At 44.7% G+C, this 13,484-nt stretch overlaps 1 protein-coding gene across 1 annotated transcript in view; it reads right to left on the reverse strand.

Moving 5' to 3' along the window:
* Positions 1-1,525: 1,525 nt before the first annotated feature.
* The window catches only part of USP4 (ubiquitin specific peptidase 4), a 131,927-nt gene continuing 119,968 nt past the window's right edge, over positions 1,526-13,484 (reverse strand). The window contains exons 18-22 of the mRNA XM_065408657.1: positions 9,129-9,244; positions 8,027-8,176; positions 6,025-6,128; positions 4,547-4,635; positions 1,526-3,628 (exon numbers count right to left, since the gene is read on the reverse strand). Of these exons, the coding sequence (XP_065264729.1) occupies positions 3,509-3,628; positions 4,547-4,635; positions 6,025-6,128; positions 8,027-8,176; positions 9,129-9,244 (579 nt within the window). The 3' untranslated portion in view covers positions 1,526-3,508. The remainder of the gene's footprint in view (positions 3,629-4,546; positions 4,636-6,024; positions 6,129-8,026; positions 8,177-9,128; positions 9,245-13,484) is intronic.

Below are 13,484 nucleotides of genomic sequence, written 5' to 3' on the forward strand. Positions count from 1 at the left end.
GATTTCGGCGGCGCTGGGGGGTGGTTCGGCTGCGCGGCGCTCTTCCTTTTTTGCCTGGGGCGGCAAAAAAGTTAGAGCTGGCCCTGGCTGCGTTGCAGCCTATTAAGCGCTGTGCAGGTGCTCAGTGCTGCGACGGAGAGAGATGCCTCTCCTCCAGCCTTGGACCTGTCACGCCTGGGGAAGAGGCACCTCTCCTGCAACCTCAGCCCCAGAGCTGCTGTGGCAGGGAGAGGCACCTATTCCCCTCCCCCAGCCCAGGTGCTGCTGTGGGGAGAAAAAGCTGGGAGGAGTCCTTTCTTCCCCCACCGTAGCCCCAGGGCAGCCTGCACCCCAAGCCCCTGATCCCCAGCCCCACCACAGAGCCCACAGACCTAGCTGGAGCCCTCACCCCCCACATACCCCAACCCTCTGCCCAGCCCTGAGCCCCCTCCTGGCACCCTGAACCCCTCATCCCTGGCTCCACCCCAGAGCCCACACCCCCAGCCGGAACCCTCACCCTCCCGCACCCAACTCTCTGCCCGAGCCCTGAGCCCCCTCTCACACTCCAAACTCCTCAGCCCCACCCCTGCCACATGAATTTTGTTATATGCACCAATATGGAGGTGATGTGTCACACATCACCTCCATATTGGTGCCCATAACAAAATTCACTTTGCACATGCGTAGAAAAAAAATAGAGGGTACACTGCCCCAGAGGCTATGAATAGTCCAGTATGACAGGCAAGACTTGGTTAATTTGGCTAAGGAGGTGAGAAGCAGCCATTGTCTGTACTGCCATGGAAACCAAAATCCACCATCACACATTAAATTGATGGAGAAACAGTCAGCCAAATCCCTCTCTGCACTCAGATGCAGATCTCTTTGAAGGCAGTGCTAAGAACTTATGAGTTTGGGCTAATCACTGGTTTTTGAGTAGCAACATGGTTACTGAGGGAGTTAATGACATTATTTCATGGTAGCCCAGAATATCGCAATCACCCTCTCACAACGGTGGAGCAGTAGTGATGCCGTAAGAAGGCTGTGGCAAAATCCTCATTTTGATAGGAGAGTTAAACCTTCATTGTTCCAGAAGTGACAAAAATCGAAACCTAGGAATGAAACCTGACAGCATATGAGAATTGTTCCTGGCGATCTGGTGCAGATCAGCTGCACAGAAGCACACAGATCCTGAACTGGTCCAGCTGGCTGACAAAGGATGGATCACCCGTTCTGTTCGTTCCCTCTGGGGCACCTGGCATTGGCCACTGATGGAAGACAGGATACTGGGCTAGATGGACCTTTGGTCTGATCCCATATGGTCATTCTTATGGTAGCAGTGTGTGCACTTCATGTGGGCCACCTGTGCTTGGGGGATCAGTAAGTAGGAGATAAGCTGGAACTCCTTGTGGTACCAGCATTCCCCTCCTGCCTTTCAGCCTCCTCCCAGGGGCAGTCCCCTGTGAACCAGCCTGTGTCCTTGAGTGGTGACCTATTCATTCTGATCCGAATTCAGAGAAGCAAGGTGGACAACACTAGAAAGTCCCAATTCAGTGCAAACCACTCTTCTTTATTTCCTCTTTGTACAATAAAGCCAGTCACTTACAAAGTGCCAGTCTAAAAGCAGATTTGACATTATACAGAATGTACACACCAATCAGAACCCAATCAGCTGACAGGCAGAGGAGAAGGCCAGATTCCTGTCACCCTTTTTACTGCAGTATATTAGAAGAGATTTCAATTCAGCATCCAAGAATCAGCCTTCAGCCCGATGGATGCCTTTTCAGTCTGACCATACAAAGGAAAGTGGCAAGGTTTCTTGTGTCAATATAGAAGGGAAACCACATTTGTTACATTATATTGTTCTTCATTTTTAACAGGATCTTTTCTTACTTTTTCCCCACTGTCTCCCCAAATCTTTACTTTAAAAGGGTGGAAAACCCACGATCAAAGATGCTAAACAAAAAAACCCAGTGCAGTGCTACAGTTTATACTTAACCCCTAGTGAAGGGGACAGAAAAGAAACATAATATCCACTTAAGCCAGGTGTAAAAACCCAAACAAACCAAGAACCAAACAGCAGAAGCATCAGCAATTATGAGCTAAACAACTCAAACCTCAGTGCTTTAAAAGAGCCGCTCTGCAGAGCAGCAGCACAATGCTAACCAGAGGGCTGGGGACACAGCAGCTCCCTTCTCCTTTACAGCAAATCTAGCGAATGCAGCTTTAATCCTGTACTGCGTTCCCACACGGTGCCTTTCCTCCTCCCCCCCCCTTTAACTTCTAGGAAATAAACAAGTGGGAGGCCTGGGCAGCTGGCAGTGCCTGTATGGGATGGCAGTGGCATGGAACCAGTGTGGACAGCAGTGGGGAGAGGGAAGAGTTAGCACTGGGGAGGGCTGGACTGGAGTGAGGCCACTTTCTGACTGGGCCAGCTCCTGGAAAGGATTAGCATCTGGGGGGTGGTGGTATGTAAGCCGTCTACACAGCAGCTGTGGAGATCATACGGAAGCTGTGATCACTGGTGCACAGAACCCCCAAGGTTTCACAGGGGTGTGGGGCAAGGGGACAAACTCAATTGGGGGGTTGTCATTCTAGGGAACTGGCAAAAAGGACTGTGGAATATGAATGAATAGGACAAGAGCTGAATTTAGGGTCTCAAAGGCTGAGACCTCACCCTGTGATAGTGCTAAGAGCAGGAGCCAGAGCTGAAATCCTATCGTACACACAGGAGTGCGTATATTTTGCAATCAGAGTACAGCTCTCTCCATGCAGCAGTGGCCAGGGGTGCTGCATTTCATTTCCAATGAATTTCCTACTTTTTTGGGACCAAAATGATATGTCTGAATGCGGGAAAGGCCCATGGCTCAGCTGCCCAGAATAGTCAAAGATGTCACCAGCATACAGGGACCAGAGCAAATGCACCCGGCTGCTCAGCACAGGAAAAAAGGTGCAAAGGCAGAAAGAAGAAGAGACACCAGGAGCTGTCGCCACATGGACTGGGGAGTGTGGAAGAGGCACTGCTGGTGCCGTAGCAATAGCAGAAATTCCGGACACTAAAGCTGATGGGATTAGACAGAGAAAATCTGGACTGGGCCTGACAGCTACGCACAGAGCTGTTAACAGGCACACCACAGGAGTAGCGTTCATGCCCAAATGACACCTCTCTGTCACCTCTGCAACACCCTGCAGTCACCCTCTCCGCCCCAGGCCCCAGCTCCAGCCCCACAACTCAGCCCAGCCCAAGCCTCTCCTTCCCCAGCTCCAGCCACACAGTCTAGCCAGATTTACAAAAATTTTATTGAAGCTTTGATATATATAATTTTTGGCCTCTAGATACCCCGTGTCAGCTCACTCTTGGCTCCCCAGTGCTATCTTACGACACTGGGCACTAAGCCCCCAACACTAGATTTCCTGCTTGAGAATCCTACTGACGGCAGAACAGCAATTCTCAGATGCTCCAGACATGGCATCAAACAAAGAACTCTACCGAGCAGTCTGAGCACAGCAGGCTGAGCGCAGCAGGCTGGGCTCAGTTGGTATCCATGCCATCACACTCTTCCGATGCCAGCTCACTTTCTGCAGGCAGAGACGGGGCTACGTGCTGCTTGCTGTCCCGCCGCTGATAGAATAGCACATATGCAGCTTTCGTCTGCCAAACAAGGAAAGAAAATCAATCTGAGGAAAAGAAACCATCCACGAAGCACAGTTCTGGAAAGCTGATGATGCAGGAGATAACCTATCGCAGACTCCCAATAGGGCAGCTCAGTACTTCTCTGCCTCATGTGGAGGCTGGAGGCCTAGAGGGAAGCATGGCCTGTAATATAGGCTGTACGTAGAGATTTATGGAGCCTCAATATCTAAAACAAGAGAAACAATCCAGGAAATGCTTTCATGTCACCTTAGTGCCCTCTCTTCCCCACTGTCTGTGCAGAGAGCTGGACAGCCCGGGTACCCACCCCACAGATCCTGGGAAGGCTGTAGCCTATCAGGCTCAGGGGCAAGCCATTCAGGCTTTGCTCTGAGAAGCCAGCCCCTCCACACAAAGGTGTATTAGCAGGAACCTCAGCCAGGGAATCTTTGCAGAGATGTCCTTGTAACAAAAGAAAATTCCCTCCAATGGCTTTTCATGCAGGAAGGGACATTCGACCCACTCCAAAATGCATAGAGCAACCTCAGCAGCACAATGCAGGGGCCAGGAGGGATAGCTCAGTGGTTTGAGCATTGGCTTGCTAAACCCAGGGTTGTGAGTTCAATCCTTGAGGGGGCCATTTAGGGATCTGGGGCAAAAATCTGTCTGGGGATTGGTCCTGCTTTGAACAGGGGGTTGGACTAGATGACCTCCTAAGGTCCCTTCCAACCCTGATATTCTATGATTCTATGAAAGTCTGCTGCTCCTTCACAGCATCGTCAACTTGAATCTGACCTCAATCTACAGCAGATTCTAGCCTACATTTACGATGATTTGATTAACAGAGGCAGAAAACATCTGGGTCCATCCCAGCATGTTCCTGGGTTTTATATCTGGGGATTTCCCCCATCTTGAATTAGTCTAAGTCCAAGTACTCACCACTATTTGATCTTCAGAAGCCATTGATACACTGCTGTCATCAAAGTAGTACCATTTGCCATTCACTTTGTTCTTTGCATATGCAGTATCTGTCACACAAACAGAGTGGCTATCTACATTCAGAAGTAAGGCAGGGGGCTCACTAGTGTAACTGTAATACCCCAATCACACTCAATTCTGATAACTCCATCTATAAGAGGTACAAAGTAAGTGTGCAGGGGAAGAGAAAGAAGTTGGAGCTTGGGCTTCATTGCTCAGAAGCGATATCAGTAACACTGGAACACAGTGGATCAGAGGCTAGGTCCATCTAGTCCACAATCCTATTCTAAACAGTGGCCCATCCTAAATGCTTCAGAGGAGGGTGTAAGAAACTTAAATTTCTCTTTGATCCTTCAGTCAGTGGTTGGCTTTTGCTCTGGAGCAGAGGGCTTATACCCACTCCAAATTTACGTTTTAAAAAAATCCTAATCTAATGCTAACTGCGGTTTTCCTTGTTGTACATACAGAAGGCCAATCTTGTTTTGAATCCTGCTAAATTCCATCCTGCTCTCAGCCTCACAGGACACTGACCATGTGCAATAGAGAGCTTTCTTAAGTCTACAGGTGCTGCACACAGATGTGAGCATTTGCTAGTGGAAGGAATGTACAGCCTCCACTGGAAAAGCTAGCCACGTCCCTACACAGTAAGGCATTCCCAAGCACCACAAGACAAGTCCTTCCATATCATTTCTCTCTTTTTTTTTTTTTTTTTTTAAACAAGGATAATAAAAAGGCAAAAAACTAAACAATGCATCACATTGCACAGTAAGCACCAGAGTGAGGAACAGCAGAAATTCAGGTTCCAGAAGCAGTGTTACCAACCAGTTTCATTGCACAGTGTATTCTTATTCCTATTTTAATGGTTAACAGCTCTACTGTTTGCCAGAACGTGTCCCATAAAACACAGAAGGCGTACAGGAAACTACAGCTGAACATTACATTTGTTGTGATGTCAGCATTGAAATTTAATGCTGCCCAAACAGCTTTCCGACCAGTCCTACCAACTGTCTTAATTTCTTCTTCATTAGCCAAGGCCCCGCCCTCCACAGTGGCCAGATCCCAGTGTGGATGCAGCAGCCTAGCACATGGCTAGCAGCTTCCTGTTGCTGATGAGGTTTAAATGGGGTGGAGCACATCCTTTACTGCCTGCCTCCTTACAGGGAGCCCATTATATCAATCCATGGACCGCCAAGGGGTTAAGGGGTGGGCGCTGTAAACTCTGATTGAATTTGCTCCCTTGGCTTTCAGGACAGAACCACAGCTGCGAAACATAGGGACGGCTTGAGCAACTTGCAGCCCCAACATCCCCACCCACTAGTGCCCATCCATCATGATTCCCCACCCCCCAGAGAGTCACTGCTCTCCCGACAGCAATTTTCCCGTATGCACACAGCCCTCCCGCCTACCTGCAGATAAAGAACAGACAGGTAGTTACTCACAGTGGCCTACTCCCATAGCTCCATAGTGATTGGACACTGCAATGAGGTCATACACATACGGATCAGCTATTGGGTCACAGACAAACTGAGACATGCTCAAATCCCTGAGAAAAAAGTAAGAACACATTGTTATTGTACACATAATAAGAGAAAGGCCTAGTAATAATGAATCATTGTAAACAGCAGCACCGGGCCAAGGGCTAACCTGCCCCAGTCAATGCTGGTTTTCCTTTTTAATTATTAATGACCTATTTGACCCACAAGCCAGTGATGTCACCCCCTTAGGCACCTGTAATATGGATGGCATCAGCCAGTTTGTTTGCTGTCAGGAATGACGGTTACTGGCAAACACAAGTGTTGTTGTGAGGTTAGTGAAAGAGGATGGCTAAGTGCCATGCCAACAGCAATCAATGTAAAACAAGCATGAAGAAGTCAAACTCTTCCATATGAGGGATTGGAGCAGCACTGGGTAGGCCTATGTCCTGCAGTGGGATGGTAGTGCCTGAGATGTATGGATGAGTGCAAGGCCTTCTCTTGGTAGAGGATGCAGAGGGACGACGCTGATGGTCATGCAACATACATGTAATGCACACTAACAGCATGGCTCCATCCTCCTCTAAAGGACAGATTGAAAAATTTTATTAAGATGATATTTAAAAAAAAGTGAATGGTACAGAGTTTAAGCATAGAAGTTTCTGGTTATCAGGGAATAACGTACAGATTATCGAGGGTGTGAAGTTCGGTTTAAAATCGGGTGTTGTAAGGAATACATAATCTGCAGTATCCCCAATTGGGGAAAAGGTTGATGGGTCAAAGTACAGACATCTACATAGAGAGTCTACTACAGTAAGAGGCTCATGCTTTTAGATCCAGAGGTGTCAGGTTCAACGCCTGTCAGCGACCCATTCCAGGAGCATTGTGGACACAGAGATCAGAAATAACACTGATACCTGACTTCCAAGAAGGATCTCCAGGTATTACTGCATGTACTGTACCTGCTTCCAGGACACAGATACCATTACCCAAAGAGGACTCCTGCTATGCTTTGCCAGATGAACAACTTTCATACCTCACACATATATAGCACCTTTCTTTCCAAGTGCTGCACACTACTGTTTAAGTAGAGGTAACACTGAACTGGAAATCCTAGCAAGGGGTCGGCAACCTTTCAGAAGTGGTGTGCCAAGTCTTCATTTATTCACTTTAATTTAAGGTTTTGCATGCCAGTAATACATTTTAACATTTTTAGGTCTCTTTCTAGAAGTCTATAATATATAACTAAACTATTGTTGTATGTAAAGTAAATAAGGTTTTTAAAATGTTTAAGAAGCTTCATTTAAAATTAAATTAAAATGCAGAGCCCCCCAGACTGGTGGCCAGGACCCAGGCAGTGAGAGTGTCACTGAAAATCAGCTCGTGTGCCGCCTTCGGCACGCATGCCATAGGTTGCCTACCCCTGTCCTAGCAGATCTACACAGCTGGTATTTTGGAAGGGAAGGAAAGAATATTCAGGGAAGCTGCAGGGGAGGTTAGGCAGCATAGAAATCTCTGGCGTAGAACTTGGCCTGGACACGCTGTTGCCAAGACTCTCCACCCTGACACTCACGAAAATTGTCATAGGATCTTTAAAGGACAAAAGTGTTCAGGGTCTGCTGGGACACAGGTTCAAAACTGACTCTGAGGGAATTGTAAAGACGTGGAATCACCAATACCACTTTCTGCAACACCGGACTTTCTTAGCAGCATCCTAGCCAAATAGTGGCCAGGCCCATCCCTGTTAAGCTCAGGAGCTCTGCAGTCACAGCTCCAGGTATCACAGGTGCAGGTAGCACCCCCTTTCCAGAGACAATTACTAGAGCTTCACTAAGGTTTACTGGCTTGTGGCTCTGGAGGCAGAATCCTATCCTGAGCTATGTCTCCAATGAGGAGCCCATACAATCGCTACATCAAAAGTGGAGTTTCTTGCTCTGCCCAGTTATGCCTTGCTGGTAAAGAACCTTACCTGATGGGGAATTCAACCACAGTGTCAAGTTTATCCCTCCAGTATCTGTTGTACGAGAAGCGTTTTAAATGCACCACCAAAATCCTGGGCAAAGACCATAGATCAAACTTCTTTGTGGCCTGCTGATGCTTCTTGCAGTTAGGGCAGTACCTGAGAAAGGAGTATAAATAGGCACGAAACACCTTCGATATCTGCCTTCTATCCAAGGGTCTCAAACCCCTTTACAAACAGTATTTTTTTGATTAACATATAAAATGCCTATCCCAGGCTGTAGTCACCTTTGTCTTTTTTTTTTAAATAGGCTTTGAGAACATCACTCTGATTTTTCCTCACATATGCAATCTCTTCTTCCCCTAGTACATCCTCCCTGCCGCCTTCGCGCACTCAGCATGTCCCCCCACCTACTGCTACCCAAATGCCATTGCTCAGTATCTCTCTCCTCTTCTGAGGGAATGCAGGAGCCAGGATGAGCTGTAAGAAAAACTCCTGGAGCACTGTATTTTCAGCACGTCTTTCCCCACTCTCCTCTTCCTATCTTGTCTTCTGTTATATTTGCTTCCTTTCCAATCCTCCCCTCTGCTCCTCCCTTCCCTCTGCTGTACTCTCTGCCCAAGTGGCAGAGTGAAAATGACTAGATTTCCAAGTTTCTGAAGTGAAGACATTTTGTCAGTTTCACTGGAGCATTAGAACAAAGGTAGTAGTGTGTTAGAGAGCACCGGCTCAGCCTGCTTCCACCTGGTAAGAAATGAGGTAGAGTGAGAGAACCATACAGGGTGGGGTGTTAGGACTACAACAGCATGAGTGCTAAAGGTCAAGTTTGAGGTGGCAGAACTACACAGAGCCTAAGAATAATAACTACAGCAGCTTTCTAAAGGCAATAGAGTAATTGGGTTTTGTTTTTGTTAAGGTAACATTCCCTCTCTTGCTGCTGAGGACTGAGGTGCAGTGGCAGAGCTGTGGCTGTGGGAACAGGGGTAGGATAGTAAGATGCTCAGAAAGAACAGTGTGGGGAAACCTTTACCCAAACAATATTGTTATTTTATAGTATATATAAAGACAGTCCAAGTAATATGTCTGCCTAACAGCTGGGTGGTAAACTTACCAAGGGTCATGTTCACCAAGCGTTTCCATTGTAGTAAAGAGTTCTATACAGTCTTTAAGAGCGACAGTAGTTTTCTTCTTCTGTGACTGCAACATACTTTCATCCTTTTCAAATGCCTACCAAAAAAGATGCATGTTAACCCTCTGTATCCTGAAAATGATTATGCTCATCCTAGGCATCTGGAACCACCTTCCCATGCCCCCCCATACAGGTTATCTGTGTCCCATTCCAACACAGTTTCCTGCCATTTCTTTTTTATCTTCAAAATGAACCCTCCCCGTTCCTCTCTTGCTCCAGTGATGACTGTTTGACGAGCCATCCTTTCCTGGATGTAGGCAGCCAGCCTCTTTCTTTCCGCCCACAACACCAACATCAATACCCACAATCTCTATTGCTCAAAGCTGTGCAAAGCATTTTATAGAGGTAATTAATAAAGACAGTTTCTTGCATGAGGGTGTTTACTGCTGAAGTTAGCCCTAAAGCAGAAAGGAATTTTGTCAGATGTTCATAGACAGAGAAGGAAAAGATAGTCCCTGCTCCGAACAGCTAACAATCTTTTTGTACAACAAAAAAAGGGGAAGAAAGGGGAAAACAAATAAGTACAATTTTATGGCTTGTGTAATGCAGGTCATATGGGATCATAACTGTCCACTCTGATCTTAAAATCTATTAACCAGATTGGTTACTGGTGGCAGTCTATTACAGATCATCAGATAAGACCAGAGAAAAGGATGTGCACTTATTATCTGGAGGGGAAAAAAACTGCATTACAGCAGGGGACATACATTGGTGAAACATCTTTGGAGTTTCTAACATTTATAACACAGGAAATATTGCTCCCAGAGTGTGACTCTATAGGAAATCTCATTCTGACAGAAAGAATTTGATCACTGACCTAAAAAAGTAGTGGCTGTCCAGGTATAAGTGATTGAGAGCTGGTTACATTTGTGTTGAGCAAACAGAATACACTCAACCAGTTACATACATATATGCAGCTTTCAAGTGGCCAATTTCTCAAAGCCAAAATTAATTTGCTGAATTGACTGGGAGGAAAAATGTAAATAGAGAATTACGAATGAAAGTTGGAGATTGTTTAAGAACATTTCACTTGCTTCCCAAAAAGTTACAATTCCATATCAGAGAAAAGGGCTGTTTGATTAACAAGTCAACTTGGTTAAGACTGTTATTGTAGTCTTGTTGATCCCAGGATACTAGAGAGACAAGAAGGGTGAGATAACATTAGTCCAATAAAAGATACTACCTCACCTGCCTTATCTTGGTTAAGAGTAACATGAAAGCAGCAATAAAACTAAAACTAAAAATCATTACATAAATGGGGAAAAGGAGCTGAATAGCAATAATATAAATAAGAAGTTAAGAAATACAAGCAATTAATAACTGAACCTAAAGGTATATCAACAAAATATCTATAGCCAGTATGGTTAAGGCATTTATAAATATATCAGGAACAAAAGCAATCCTAGCAATAGTCTAGCACTCTAGGTCCATTACTAGAGGGAGATATTGTCAATAATGAAGCAGAAAAAGATGTGTTTAAGAAATATTTCTGTTCTGTATTTGGATCCAGTCTGAACAATATATCAATATCATATGACAGTTGCAAAGGAGAATGCTAAACAGTATCTACTATTCAAGTTAAACATTTTGTCTGGATAACTTGTACAGAAAAATTTTAAAGGGGTTGGGAGAGGAGCTTGGTTATTGTTTAACAAGTTTTGGAAAGCTGAGGAAGTTCCAGAGGGTTAGAACAAACCCAGAGTTTTGCCAGTATTTTAAAAGGGTAGCTGAAATGATGTTGGTAACTCTAGGTCAGTTAACCTGACACTGATCCTAGGCAAAACAGTGAAATGGCTGACAGTGCTATCGATAGAGTTAAAGAACAGAAATATAAATTAATACCAATCAACATGGTATCCTGGACAACAGGTATTGTCAAACTTGATATTGCTCTTTGACAAGATTCCAAGTCTGGTTGAAAAAGGTAACTGTGCTGACCTAATATACTCAGATTTTGTAAGGAGTTCAACTTACATTGTATGACATTCAGAATAAAAAAAACTGTTATACAAAATCAATATGGCCTGTGTTAAATGGATTACAATCTGTCTGACAGATCTCAAAGTGTGCTGTTAATAAGGAATTAACTACTGGGGAATTAATTTCTAGTGGGGTTATGCGGAGATTAGTTCTTGACTAAGTGTTATTTAGTATTTTTATCAAGAATGAGAGTAAAATCACTGCTGATAAAGTATGCACATGATACAAAAATTGGTGGAGTGGTAAATAATCATGAGGACAAGTCACATATAAAGTGTTCAGAACTCCTGGTGAGTCAGGTGGAATCCAACAATACATGCTTTAATACAGCCAAATGCAAGGGCACATGTTTAGGAACAAAGACAGGTATAGCCAAGGATAAAGGTATCAGGTGTATTTAGGATATAGAGGTGAATGTTAATGTTTTAACATAGGGCCTATAGGCCTCAGGCCTTTAAGACATGTAGCTTGGCCAAGGCCTATGACTTAGTCCTACAGCTTATTTTAGGCCTCAGGATAAGTTAACTATAATACAAAGATAAGTTAGCATAAGTACATTAATAATAAATCTGCTGAGCCTAGTCTATGTTTGGGAGGGAGGGTGAAATGTTAGAGACTGCCTGTTACTACGTTGATAAGGTGAGGTAAATATGAGTTCCCCTTACACTCATTAACAAGTTAGCCTATGAAAAACAGGGCACCTGGAAAGTAGAGGGCTGTGGAAGTTCAAATAAGGAAAAGGAGTTAAAACTTTCATAAATAAATATCAGAGGGGTAGCCGTGTTAGTCTGGATCTGTAAAAAGCAACAGAGAGTCCTGTGGCACCTTTAAGACTAACAGATGTATTGGAGCATAAGGTTTCGTGGGTGAATACCCACTTCGTCAGGCATACGCATGACATGCGTCTGACGAAGTGGGTATTCACCCACGAAAGCTTATGCTCCAATACATCTGTTAGTCTTAAAGGTGCCACAGGACTCTCTGTTGATAAATAAATATGAATTTCAGTGGGTGTTGGCGTTAACCCATTATCCAAGCTGTATCCCTGCCTGCATGCCTTGCAGGGGGAGACACCAGGATGACGACCACTGGTGGTAAGGATGATGATGAGAATGAGGGCTAACACTTTGGGTTTTCCCACAAGGCATGGTGTGAGTAATGCAAATACTGTGAGTTCTGTGTTGGTCTCTTTCTCCTTCACCAGACTGCAGCGCGTATTGTTGTTTGGTTGATTAGTAAAAGTAATTATGAGAGACAGATCACTATGTCGACTCTTCTGTACACTGTAAAGTCCCACTTCTATTGCTGCTGTAGTCGACCTTAGGGGCTGAATTCTCACATTGTAAAGTAGGTGTAAACCTCACTTTGGGTGGGTAACTGATTAAAGTAACCCATAACTATAGATAAGGCTACCCAGGCCCCACACAGAGTGTGACATTGCACTCCATATGTTTTATGGAAATATGCTTGTAAGTGTGAATATGATGTAAGTGGAATATGCTTTATGCAAAAGGTCTCTTGTAAGGTATCATTACAAAGCTTATAATCTACTGAATATATTCCTCCTATTTGTATGTATGTATCATTCTTGTATCTGAAGCTAGAAATGTGAAGTATAACTCTGAGGTCCTATTGTAATTATGCAAGGTGTGGGCCATTAATGGTGGTTTGGAAGCTTGATGGCTCCCATTGACTAGGACAATTGGTTGTAAATGATCTGTTTACTTGCAAACCTTCCTGTGTGCATGCGGGCCAGCCCTGAAAGAATGGAGGCTGGGATCTCACAGGATACTGGAATCCATCTTAAACCTGGTGCTTTTCCATTTAGAAGGAGGGGTGGGGACCCGGAGAGACAAAAGATTCCCGCCTTGTGTCAAAGATATAAAAGGGGGTGGAACAGAACAAAGGGGGCTGCCAGTCATGAGAACACCCCTAGTTTTGACCTAAGATGTCTGCTGGAGCGAATAAGGACTGTACCAGGGGAAAGGATTGGGCCCAGACTAGGAAGGAGTCTAGTCTGTGAAAGAAGCTTATTGGAACATCTCTGAGGCTGAGATTTTACCTGTAATCAGTTGCTTAATGTATTCAGCTCAGACTTGCATGGTTTTGCTTTATTTTTGCTTGGTGACTTACTTTATTCTGTCTGTTATTACGTGAAACCACTTAAATTCTACTTTTTATTCTTAATAAAATCACTTTTGTTTATTAATTAACCCAGAGTAAGTGATTAATACCTGGGAGAGCAAACAGCTGTGCAGCTCTATCAGTGTTATAGAGGGCAGACAATTTATGAGTTTA

Source organism: Emys orbicularis, chromosome 7 (assembly GCF_028017835.1).
Source record: "Emys orbicularis isolate rEmyOrb1 chromosome 7, rEmyOrb1.hap1, whole genome shotgun sequence".
Lineage (NCBI taxonomy): Eukaryota > Metazoa > Chordata > Testudines > Emydidae > Emys > Emys orbicularis.